This window comes from Balearica regulorum, chromosome W, assembly GCF_011004875.1.
Source record: "Balearica regulorum gibbericeps isolate bBalReg1 chromosome W, bBalReg1.pri, whole genome shotgun sequence".
In the NCBI taxonomy this organism is placed as follows: domain Eukaryota; kingdom Metazoa; phylum Chordata; class Aves; order Gruiformes; family Gruidae; genus Balearica; species Balearica regulorum.
This window is the reverse complement of record NC_046219.1, coordinates 676,472-688,628: the sequence shown is the minus strand read 5'-3', so window position 1 is coordinate 688,628 and position 12,157 is coordinate 676,472. Positions and strand designations below refer to the sequence as shown.

Genomic DNA, 12,157 nt, shown 5'->3' with positions numbered 1-12,157 from the left:
GGGCAAAACAGACTTGACTTGGTGATATTAATTTAATTTATTGTCCATTAATTGTAACAGAGCAGGATAGTGAGAAATAAAGCAAAAATTAAACCACCTTCCCCCACCCCTCCCTTCTTCTCTAGACTCAACTTCACTCCCAACTCTTCTACCTCCTCCCACTGAGCGGTGCAGGGGGATGGGGAATGGGGGTTGCGAGCAGTTCATAATGCTTCATCTCTGCCATTCCTTCTTTTTCACACTCTTCCCCTGCTCCAGCATGGGGTCCCTCCCATGGGATACAGTCCTTCACGAACTTCTCCAACGTGGGTCCTTCCCATGGGCTGCAGTTCTTCACGAACTGCTCCAGCATGGGTCCTTTCCACGGAGTACAGTCCTTCAGGAATGGACTGCTCCAATGTGAGTCCCCCAAGTGCCACAGGTCCTGCCAGAAAACTGGCTCCTGCATGGACTCCTGTCCACGGGCTGCAGCTTCCTTCAAGGCATCTCCACCTGCTCTGACGTGGGGTCCTCCACGGGCTGCAGAGTGGATATCTGCTGCACTGTGGTCCTCCACAGGCTGCAGGGGGACAACCTGCGTCGTCACCATGGTTTTCACCATGGGCTGTAGGGATATCTCTGCTCCGGTGCCTGGAGCACCTCCTCTCCCTCCTTCTTCCCTGACCTTGGTGTCTGCATAATTGTTTCTCTCACATATTCTCGCTCCTCTCTCCCAGCTGCTGTTGCGCAGCATTTTTTATCCTTTCTTAAATGTGTTATCACAGAGTGTCGCGTGAAAGGGTACAAGTCTGATGTGTGGCTGAGGGAGGCCCTCCCGTTGAGTCACGAGGTTCAGAAAGGACCCCCTTGCTTTCTAAACTCCTTCTCAGAGAGGAGCCTAGGTGCGGCTAGGTCCAGTCTTAGTCCCAGACTTGGTCAATGGTTTATGTCTAAAGTAGTGTGTGTGTAGCCACTTATCAGAGTCAACGTTTGCCTGTCAGAGCCCCACTAAGGACTTTCACTGAAACAGTTTTGCAAAGTTGAAAAGAAAAATAGGTAATTTATTGGAGCGACAGATATAAAAGTTTGGAATTGCCGTTGATAAATGCACTAACTGCAACAATTTTGAGCTCAAGTTAATAGTTCAGCGCTTTTGTTAATGATAGTTTTCCCGGGGTAACATCCGACATAGTCGGAGGCGCAAGTCTTACCAAAGAGGCGTCCCTGCTTGGGGAGGAGAGAGGTCCAGGCCCGTCGACCCGTCCGGATAGTTGGAGTTCTCGTCCTCAGAAAAAGAGGATTCTAAATGCCAGATTTATACTTTTGGCGAGGTGGGACTAAGTCAGGTATTGTGTGTCGATTGGCCCTTAACAAGGCTTGTTGTGCAGTTGATCGGGGCTGGGGGGGGAAGTGGCAGAGAACAAAGGCGTTCAGTACAGAGGAGCGGTGGTCTGTTTAGTTTTACCAAAGTAACGTCAAGCTGTGAAGGCTCCCCCTCACCCCAGGCGTCACTTAGTTGATTAAGGAGCAGACCCGTCAGGCGCTGCATCTTGTGAAGATGAACAAATTGCTCATCTCCTGCCCCTGTTCAGGTCCAGTGCTTATCAGTGCAAGATAAGCAAGTTGCTCAATCCCTGCTCTCGCCCAAGCTGGACTCCCCCAGGGCCCCTTCTGCTGGGTCATAATGGCCCTGTATTCGGCACCAACAAGCCTGGACAAGTCCGGCATCTGACACAGAGACACTCCCAACATCGCTTATTGTCTCAGCTTTGGCCAGTGGTGTGTCCGTCTTGGAGTTGGCCGAAACTGGCTCTGTCCGACATGAGAGCAGCTTCTGGTGTCTTCTCACAGGAGCCACCTCTGCAGCACCGCCCCTCCCCCCCCCCGGCTACTAAAACCTTGCTACCGAAACCTTGCCATGAGCCCAAGCTACCTTTGGTTTTTGTAAATAATTGATTCCTGTCCCCGCCCCACCGTGCCCTGCTCTTTCCAACTGCTCAACTCTTCTCCCCAAACAGCAGCAAGCACTTGCATGTAATGGATGAGGAGCCGGGCCTGCAGTTGGCGCACAGCCCCGTGCAATAACCTGGCTGCCAAATCGAACCATTGCAGCAGTTCCCTCTTCTCCCACCCCCACCCCGCTCCTCGCCCCTCCCGGAAAACCATTTGGCTGAAAGGGAGAGAAATACATCGCTGCAAAGGCAGCCCTGTTACTGGAGACGCCTTTGCAATTACTGACATTCCCTGCAGCTCCCTGTTAACTCACTGCATGCGGGGAGGGGGGCGGGGGGGAAGATGTGGTGAGACACTTGTAGGTGCTTCTGAATTGGAGTGATGGGAGAAGCTAGTGGTAGCTGGAGCATAAAGGACATGCTTGAGTCAATGAAGCAGCGCAAAGGGGACAATGACGATTGCAGGTTCGGTGCATCTGGTCTGCTCAGGGCTTTCCAACATGATCGATTGCTGCATATTTATTGCAGGCAGAGACTCCTTGGATTTGGATCTCCCAGGAACCAGGCTCATTTAATTGAAAGTGCATGGATGGCAAGGAGCCAGGGCTGGAAAATTCTACCAAACCCTTTCAAGCCTTCCCTGTTGAGTTTATAGCCATGTGCGCACACACACATACACAGAATCACAGAATGGTTGAGGTTGGAAGGGACCTCTGGAGGTCTTCCGGTCCAACCCCCCTGCTCAAGGAGGGCCACCGAGAGCCAGTTGCCCAGGACTATGTCCAGATGGCTTTTGCATTATCTCCAAGGAGGGAGACCCCACAACCTCTCTGGGCAACCTGTCCTCACAGTAAAGAAGTGTTTCCTGATCAGTGCTGAGACATCTGTCACTGTCACTGCCACTGCTAGTGATACCTGTGAATATTGAAATATTAAGATCAATTCAAGCAATTAGAGCCATTGCTCAATCGATGTAATCAAACAAAAGGGAAACCATTGTAACTTAGAAAATAATGAGTTGTAAGATAAGAAGCTCTGGAACAATCTCATTTTAAACAGCTCGGTCTTGGAAGAACAGATGCGCAAAGATAAGAAAGTTACAAGGTGATCCCAAAACCAGCCTTGAGGGATAAGGTATAGGTGATACCAGGACTGAGTCTGAAGACCCCCGACAACCACCCGGAGGTGCCAACAAACATGCACGAAAGACATTAGCATATGCTAACGAGTTCCCGGAAAATCCATGAATGTGATAAGCACTACTCGGAAATATACTGAATGTGTCTATTAACATAGTAGAAATACTTGCTGGTTTTGTCTTTTGGGTGTGCACGTTAGGTGGAGTTATCCCCCGTGCACCCAGCGCTGCAATAAAGAATGCCTGCTTTCTAAAACTTCAAAATAAGTCTGAGAGAGTGAATTATTTTGCCGCTTTCCGGTAACACTAGGAGTGGGGGCAAGTAGAGTCTGGGGAAAGAAGGGAGCAAGGCCTGGGAGAGGGATGTGCCCTAGCATCTCAAGTGCTGTACGATGCAGAACAGCTTTCCTCTTCAAGCATGGCCAAGGAATACTCAAGGTGTTTGGGCTGAGACCTGCTGGTGCAGCTGAATGCTGGCAACGGGAGTGGGATGGAAGGAAAAGAAGTGGCGAAAGGAAGGAGAGGGGAGAAGAAAACAAGGAGAGAGAAGTTTGTGTGTCTGGTGGGGATGAGGCCCTCCCCTGGTTGTCATGCTCTGTCCTGTGTGGGAGCTGGTGTTCCAGAAAGGCACTGGCCTCCTCTGCTGCCTTGGGATCCGAGTGGACAGAGTTGGTATGGAAGTGGGAAGATGCAGGGCTGGCTGTGAGCTGAGCACTCTTCTTTCTCACCATGTATAATTTATGCTGGGCTGGTGAGGCTGATGGCAGAGGAGGAAGGAAGCAACTTTTTCCCTGAGAGCAGCCAGACCAGCGTTAGGGGATAGAGGACTTGCCCCTTCCCTACACAGGGAGAGGGGAAAGCACACACACACATAGTTGTGGTTTAACCCCAGCTGGCAACTAAGCACCACACAGCAGCTTGCTCACCACCCCTCCCCCCCCCGGTGGGATGGGGGAGAGAATTGGAAGAGTGAAAGTGAGAAAAATTGTGGGTTATGAACAAGGGAAACTAATTAGCGTAGAATAATTTTAAAACAATATATATAACTTGGCAACACTTGAGTCAGGCCCCACAAACTCAGGCTTCGCCTGTCTCATGCTCCAGTACGAAAGAAAACAATTAGTAAAATAGTTGCTAAAAAAGAAGCTATTATTTGCCGCACGCCATTGCCGAGAACGGCGAAAGAACTTAGGACCTTTTTAGATATGACAGGATGGTGCAGATTATGGATATACAATTATGGACTCTTAATAAAACCATTGTATCAATTACTAAAAGATAATCAGTTAAAGTTGACCTGGATGGGAGAAGCAAAAAGAGCCTTTGAACAACTGAAAACAGAACTGATGAGAGCACCGGCCCTAGGTCTTCCTGACGTGTCTAAACCCTTCTGGCTATTTTCTCATGAGAGGCAAGGAATAGCCTTAGGGGTGCTGGCCCAACAACTAGGCCCTTATAAAAGAGCAGTAGCTTACTTTTCCAAGCAATTGGATGAAGTAAGCAAAGAATGGCCTGGATATCTACGGGCAGTAGCTGCAGTTATCCTGAATGTACAGGAAGCATGCAAATTCACAATGGGCCAGAAAATTACACTAATGGTGTCTCATACAGTTTCAGCCGTGTTAGAACAAAAAGGAGGACACTGGCTTTCCCCCTCTAGATTTCTGAAATACCAAGCGATACTAGTGGAACAAGATGATATAACTATAGTCACCACTAACATTGTGAACCCAGCTTCTTTCCTCAGCGGGGAAATCTTGGAGCCGGTGGTCCACGACTGTTTAAAAACGGTGGAAGCAGTATATTCCAGCCGCCCCGATCTAAAAGAGGAGCCGCTCCACGATGCTGAGGACTCCTGGTATACAGACGGAAGCAGCTTTGTGAAACAAGGAGAACGTCAAGCGGGATATGCTGTGACCACTACCCAAAAGGTAATCGAAGCAAAATCATTACCTGCGGGGACACCAGCACAAAAGGCTGAAATCATTGCCCTAACCCGAGTGTTAGAGCTGGCAAGAGGGAAGAAGATTAATATCTGGACAGATTCAAAGTATGCCTTTGGGGTTGTACATGCCCATGGTGCTATCTGGAAGGAAAGAGGACTTCTCACTGCTCAAGGAAAATATATTAAACATGCAAAAGAAATTCTAAAGTTACTAGAAGCCGTAAATCTTCCAGAAAAAGTAACTATTATGCATTATAAAGGGCACCAAAAAGATAACACCGACCAAGAGATTGGCAATAAATTGGCAGACTCAGAAACTAGAAAAGCAGCAGAAAAAGGTAAAGTGATGGCAGCCTTAATTCCGGATGGTAAACTTCAAATTACAAATTCTGATTTAGAGCCAGATAAATATTAAGAATGATTGTTGGCTCTGCACCCAGATGCCTAAATATTCCGGCCACGGAATATCCTTGATAGGAGTTCTGCTTCCATCTAATGTCTCCTGGACAAATCCGGTTTATTAGGCCAACACCACCCTTAGAAAAGATTCCCAATCCAAATGGAACAAGGAATGGAAGGTAAATGTGATAGCAAATTATACCTCAAGTAAGAGTTGTTTGATAAGTTCAGGAAAGGGCACCTTTGTAGGAGAATATTCAAAATGTAACAAGTCCATTTCCTTAAATATGACGTCGATTGATCCTGTTTGTCAAAGATTGAACTATACTGGACTCCCGGTCCCATTAGGAACGGGATGGTATTGGCTATGTGGTACGCTGGCTTTGAAGATATTACCCCTAGGATGGAAAGGAGCTTGTACTCTTGGAGCTTTAGTTCCTACCATTACTATCGTTGACAAACTATACCCACAGGATGAAAGAACAACAACTTCCCTCAAAAGGATAAAGAGAACTCATAATGCTATAGCAGATAGGCTTACTAGGTTCCATAGTTTTGTGAGGTGGCTTCTCCCACGGCTAGGGGTAAGTGAACTAGAAAAAAACTATAGTGAACATTTCGGCGGTAATAGAAAACATTGAGAACAAAACCATTGATACAATACAGGCCTTGCAAATTGAAATAACTAGTCTGTCGAAAGAAGTAATTCAAAACCGAATGGCCCTTGATTTATTACTAGCTTCACAAGGTGGTGTTTGTGCAACCATAAATATAAGCTGTTGTATGTACATAAACCAAAGCGGTAGAATCTCCACAGATTTAGACGAAATCCGTAGACAACAAAGCAAAGTATTGCATAAAATAACTAAAGACGTTACCTCATGGGGTTTTGAAGAAATTTGGCACAAATTAACTTCCTGGCTACCTAATTTGACCTGGCTCTGGCAGCTATTTGTTTTTGTCCTGCTTATAGGACTGATGATAATCCTGACTTGTATATTAATACAACGTGCATTTTGGTGTAGCAGGTGAACTTCAGGAGAATATAAGAACTGGAAACGAAATAAGATAAGACATGCAGTAGAGTCAGGGAAATACTTTAAGAGAACACCGCAAAAAGAGAATGTATTATAGGCCTTCTTGCGAAAGAATTTGCAACTTTAATGAAAAGGGGGGGGGAATGAATAAAGGAAACTAATTAGCGTAGAACAATTTTAAAACCAGAATATATAACTTGGCCACACTTGAGTCAGGCCCCACAAACTCAGGCTTCGCCTGTCTCAGGCTCCAGTACGAAAGAAAACAATTAGTAAAGTAGTTGGAATGTAGAAACAGGGTAAGAGAAGCCGTAAATTAGGGAACAGTCCTTGGGTATGAACTAGAAAAAAGACACAAAGTTTGAGGCATCCTGATAAAGGGAGGCCCAATATGCCAACAAGCCTGGGACCATCTGGGCAGGACGGATAACAAGGTTGCTGAGCTTGCAAAACGGAGATCATGAAGAAGAGGTCGCCCAGCTGTGTACACTGAAGAAGAGGAGAAAGAGGAAGATTTGAGGAGGACGACCCCTGACGACCACCTGAGAAAGAAACTGCGCAGGCGTATCAGGACATTAGCATATATTCATGAGTTCCCGGAATAATAATGAATATGTATTAGATTTATCGCAAACCTAATGAATATGTAACTCTTTTGTAATATAAATCACGTACAATTTGTTTCTCGTGGAGACGCACGTTCGTGGAAATATCCCGGTGCGACTCCCAGCGCTGCAATAAAGGATACCCGCTTCATAGTCACATTGGCTATTGAGTGAATTTTTTGATTCAGTTAAGATAAAGACACTGTAATAGGTAAAGCAAAAGCCGCGTGCACAAGCAAAGCAAACCAAGGAATTCATTCACTACTTCCCATGGGCAGGCAGATGTTCAGCCATCTTCAGGAAAGCAGGGCTCCATCGCACGTAACGGTTACTTGGGAAGACAAATGCCATCACTCGGAACATCTCCCACTTCCTTCTTCTTCCCCCAGCTTTATATGCTGAGCATGACATCATACGGTATGGAATATCCCTTTGGTCAGTTGGGGTCAGCTGTCCCAGCTGTGTCCCCTCCCAACTTCTTGTGCACCCCCAGCCTACTCGCTGGTGGGGTGTTGTGAGAAGCAGAAAAGGCCTTGAGTCTATGTAAGCACTGCTCAGCAATAACGAAAACATCTCTGCATTATCAACACTGTTTCCAGCACAAATCCAAAACAGAGCCCAGCACACACACAAAGGCGGATCTAATACATGAACAGGCACCCGCGGGGAATCACCCCCCTCTTCCGGTCAGGGCTGGATTGAGATGTGGACCTTGCCGTCTTGTACGAGGGGGGCCAAGAAGGCAGAGGAAGTCCCCGAGACGGAAGGGCAGGGGGACGGACGGACGGACGGACGAACGGACGAACTTCACTGTTTCGGATACCCTTTTCTTTCGCTCCCCTGGCGCAGTGCTGTTATTGTTTCCAGGGCGGAGGCGGGGGAGGGAGAGGTATAATAGCCTTCTACGCAGCCTTTGTTTTCTCTCTTGCACTGAGCCCTAGCCCTTTGAGTCGTGAGGCACAGCCAATCGCCTCCCCTGCCGAGCTAGTAGGCTCAACCCCCGCCCAGTGCCCCTGAGCCCGTATCAGGGGACAACGAGTGGTGACAGCCCCCTTGCCCCACCGCTGCTACTTTGCAGGGGAGGGGAGACCGAAAGGAAGTTTGTTGCCGTGCCCACCACCCTTCGTGCGCTGTCTGGACAGTTGGGACCCCGTCTGTTGCCAACTGCTTAGGGGCGGGCGGGGGGAAGTGATGCCGATCGCCGCCAACTCGCAACCTTGCGCTGTGCAGCCCGACTCCCGCCTCTTTCCTTCCGCCTGCCTGCGGAACCACGACCGGGAGTCCGCAAAGTCCGGGGAGGACGGCGTTGCATATCGATCGGATCCCCTTCGCCAGGTGGGAGAAGCGGGTAGGGGAGTTGGGCTCTCCAGTAGATTGGTGGCTCCTTCCGCCGTCTCCCTTCCCCCTCCTCCTGCGCTGTCGCCCCCCGCCTTCGTCTTCGTCTCCTCCTCCTCCCCCCCCATCGCTGCCGCAGCCGTCACCTTCCCCCCAGCTCCCTTCCTCCTCTTGGAGCCCTTCCGAATCCACTCCAGCTTCCTCAGCTTCACCATGAACGGGGGCGCCGCTCATTTCCAGCAGCCGCCTCCCCCCACCCTCTGCCAGCAGCCGCCGCCACCCCTACACAGGCCGAGCCTCCCGGAGCAAGGAAGTCAAAGCCAGGGCAGAGGCAGACGCATCGCCGCCCTGGGCACCAGAGCCCCTGTGTCAGGTAAGCGGTGTGTGTGAGGCGGGGAAGTATTTTGGGGCGGGGAAGGCTATTCTCTTCCCCCCCCCCCCGACTACCCCTTTGTTCATCTTCTCCCCCAAAGGTCTCAGAAGTTGACACCCTCCGCAACACTTCAGTGGAGTTATGCCCGCCCCGCCGGGTATGTGTCCCCACGGGAGACACGACGGGGGTCTGGACGCCAGGCGGTAAAACATGCGGGGATGGGGGAGAGACCAGAGTCGTGGTATCGCCCTCCATCTCCTTTGGGGTGTCTCTGCCCTCAGAGCTTGTGAGCTTCTTGAGTGGTTGCCTCGCGGCCCGGAGGGTGCTGAGTTCCCGGGGGTGACATGAGAGCAGTAGCGCACACTGGGGAGATGTTGGGGCTCCCGGAAAAGGGACTGAGCAAAAACTCTGCTAGGGTTATATCAAAACAAATAAACTTGTTGGGGCTCTTGTTCAAGTTTTGTCCCTCCTGGCGAACAGCTGAAACTTTGGAGTGTATCGGGGGGAAAGAGAAACAGACTCTCCAAGACCGGGGGTTTGTGGAGTCTTCAGGACTGTGTTGAGAAGCCATTTCCTTCTCTGCGTATTTTCTTCTTGTATTTCTGGTGTTGGAATCGTTGAGTGGACTGGACTGCTGGAGAAAGTTTCTGCACTCTCTTGCTCCATGTGGCTCAAAGGGGTGCATGGGTCTTGCCACAGAGCCCGAGTTGGGTGTTAGGATAGAAGCATTTAAAGTTACTCCATCCTTTGAGACTTTTCATATATATATATATATATATATATATTTATTTTTTTTCTTAGCATCAGATGTGGCATTATAAATTATGCTGTTGGAGAAGAAATGCTGTAATTAAATGAGAGGGCACATTTGTTCTTAGTATAATCATTGTTAATACACTATCCGTGCTGTCTTCGTATTTCCTAGAGCCTGTTGGTATAATGTTTTTTTCTAATTTGAGATTGCTGGTTTTTTTACTGTGCCTTTAAATATGTCTGTACTATCATATAAACTTTTGTTGTATTCTGAATAATACCAGGGCTGTGTAACTTTGATTGTAGTTGCTCTGTTTAGCTGATCCTACAAAATATTACGTGAGATTCAGTGACTGTCTATGGTTAACTCTGATCTCTGGTAAAGAAACAGCCCCCTAATACAGCTAATCTGTTGATAAATGTAGTAGATAGCATAAGTGTATGGGTGATGTACTCTTACTTAATTTCCTTAATGAGTAGCTGGCTGCTTGCCTTCTTACTGTCCTTTGGCTTTATTGGTATTGGAAAGTGAACTGACACACTTTTGTAAGCATCAAGTGTTTGATTTTTAGAATATTTATTTTGTGGGGAAACTTGCAGTCCTTCAGGAGTGGCATTCAGTTCCAAAATTACATGCGCATATAAATCCAAAGCAGCCCCTAGCTGGTTGACTACTTTTTTCCTTTACCGTCAGCGTCTTTTGAAACTATTATTAAGACTGATATGGCTTCTTAAGTTCTTGTATATGTTGGTAACTCCAAAATGCTGGGAAAACATCATCTAATGTAAACCCTATCTTTCTTCCTAATAATCTCTGTATATTGACCATTTGACTCCTGACTTTTTAAGTGTCAGGTTCATTTCCTGTTAAAAATGGTTACATGACGATATCCCTCTGAGGAACAGCTTTTGACCACTCAATTCACTTTTATTTTGGAGCGATGATGTTTTCAAGACTGAGACCCTAACACTTAAGTTTATGTGTTTATCTTTAAACATGGGAGTTCTCTTCTAGACTGCATTGGGATTTCCCACATGATTAAATTTTAAACACAACCGTACTTTCAGGATTGGGGATTTAGATGTTTTTTTCACCATTGTTTGCACATGGCAATAAGCACTATTTTATATATATATTAAAAATCTCTATCTATAACTATATAACTACATATAATAACCATATCTATAACATAGGTTCTCCATATATGAAGTCAGTAATTATGCATTGGTGCAGGGAGCACAGCAAACAATGAGAGATCATTCTTTGGGATTGGAGCATGGAGAAATAGACTAATTAGTCCTTTCCTAGAATATATTTGTAACTGCGCTTATGTCTTGGGGAGTTACTTAGATGATTTATGGAAGTCTGTAGTATGGATGTTTACACCAATAGAAATCTTACTCTAAAATTAGATATATTTTATACACAACAGGGTTCACTACTTTCCCTTGGAATTTGTGGTTGGAAATGTTTTAAAGGAATACCATGTTAAAATTTTAGAAAGAATTTTAATTTTTACATTTGAATTGGTTTATATATTGCAGAAATATCTGTGTATGTGTATTGGAGATCACTTTTTATATAGCTATCGCTCCTCCCGAGTTATGTGGTTATGTGGGCCTTTCACAAAAGATGATATTTAACCGAGAAAAAAAATCTTCTCCAGATATAAGTGATCTCAGGAAGGGAAGTTTTACTTCACAAAAGTTCATTTCAATTCTGCTGTTTAGAAATTGGACGTTCTTGGTGTAGTTGAACAGCTCAGGTTGAAGTCTGATCCCAAATCCTCTCCTAGCTCTCCCACACTTCTGATAATCTCATAATAAAATTGACTCAGTGTATTACTGTGAAAGAAAAGGTTTTACATTGCCTGTGACTTGGAAACTCTTAGGTACAGTAAAGAAATAGAACCTTTATTGCTTGTTCAGTTCATCACAGTCCTGGTAACTGTGTACCAAGATATCTTGCCCATTGGATTAGAGGGAGTTCACTTTCTTTCTTGTCTTTTGTCTGAAAAGCAATGGAGCTTTGGGGGGTTGTTCAAAAGTTTTGGTCTTCATTAACGCAGATCCTGTGCTAAATATTCAGTTTTTGAGCAGTCTCTGTTAGAGATGATGTTGCAGTCAGAAAAGCTTGTTTGCAACTATGGCACTTGAAACAGTGAGGACCAGTTTGTTCAGAGTTTAGCTCCTTTGGGTACCAAAATGAAATGGTTAGGTTTTACAATGTGTTTGGATTCTCATAGCAGATGAACATTCATTGTTATAATTTCAAACTTATATAAAGTGTATGCGTATTATGATCTGCGATTAATCTTCTAGTGTTAAGAAAAGGTAGATATTTTACAGACCAAATCAGGTGGTGTGTAGATGGGGGAGAAGAAATGATTCCTATCCCACCCCCTACCCTGGGAAAAGACCTTTTTTGGATCCGTGAAAATCTATTTAGTGCATTTAAATATTTGCTACCAGAGAATGAGTTGTACACCTATTTGTGGAATCAGGAAGTTGAAATTTTTTGATGTTGCTGAAAATCCTGTTAGTCATATTCTTGAAAACAAGTTTTCCATTTTTGCCAAAAGGTAAAATATCAAGATCAAGACTATATTATTAAACCCTCTTCAAATTTTGGGAGTAACTA

General features: G+C 46.1%; 1 protein-coding gene and 1 long non-coding RNA gene across 2 annotated transcripts in view; both read left to right on the top strand.

Moving 5' to 3' along the window:
• The window catches only part of LOC142599267 (uncharacterized), a 675,914-nt gene that overhangs the window by 15,113 nt on the left and 648,644 nt on the right, over positions 1-12,157 (top strand). The window lies entirely within an intron of this gene.
• Positions 7,287-12,157, top strand: part of LOC142599172 (E3 ubiquitin-protein ligase RNF38-like) — a 231,660-nt gene continuing 226,789 nt past the window's right edge. Inside the window, exon 1 of the mRNA XM_075738987.1 lies at positions 7,287-8,763. Coding sequence (XP_075595102.1) covers positions 8,247-8,763 — 517 coding nt within the window. The 5' untranslated portion in view covers positions 7,287-8,246. The remainder of the gene's footprint in view (positions 8,764-12,157) is intronic.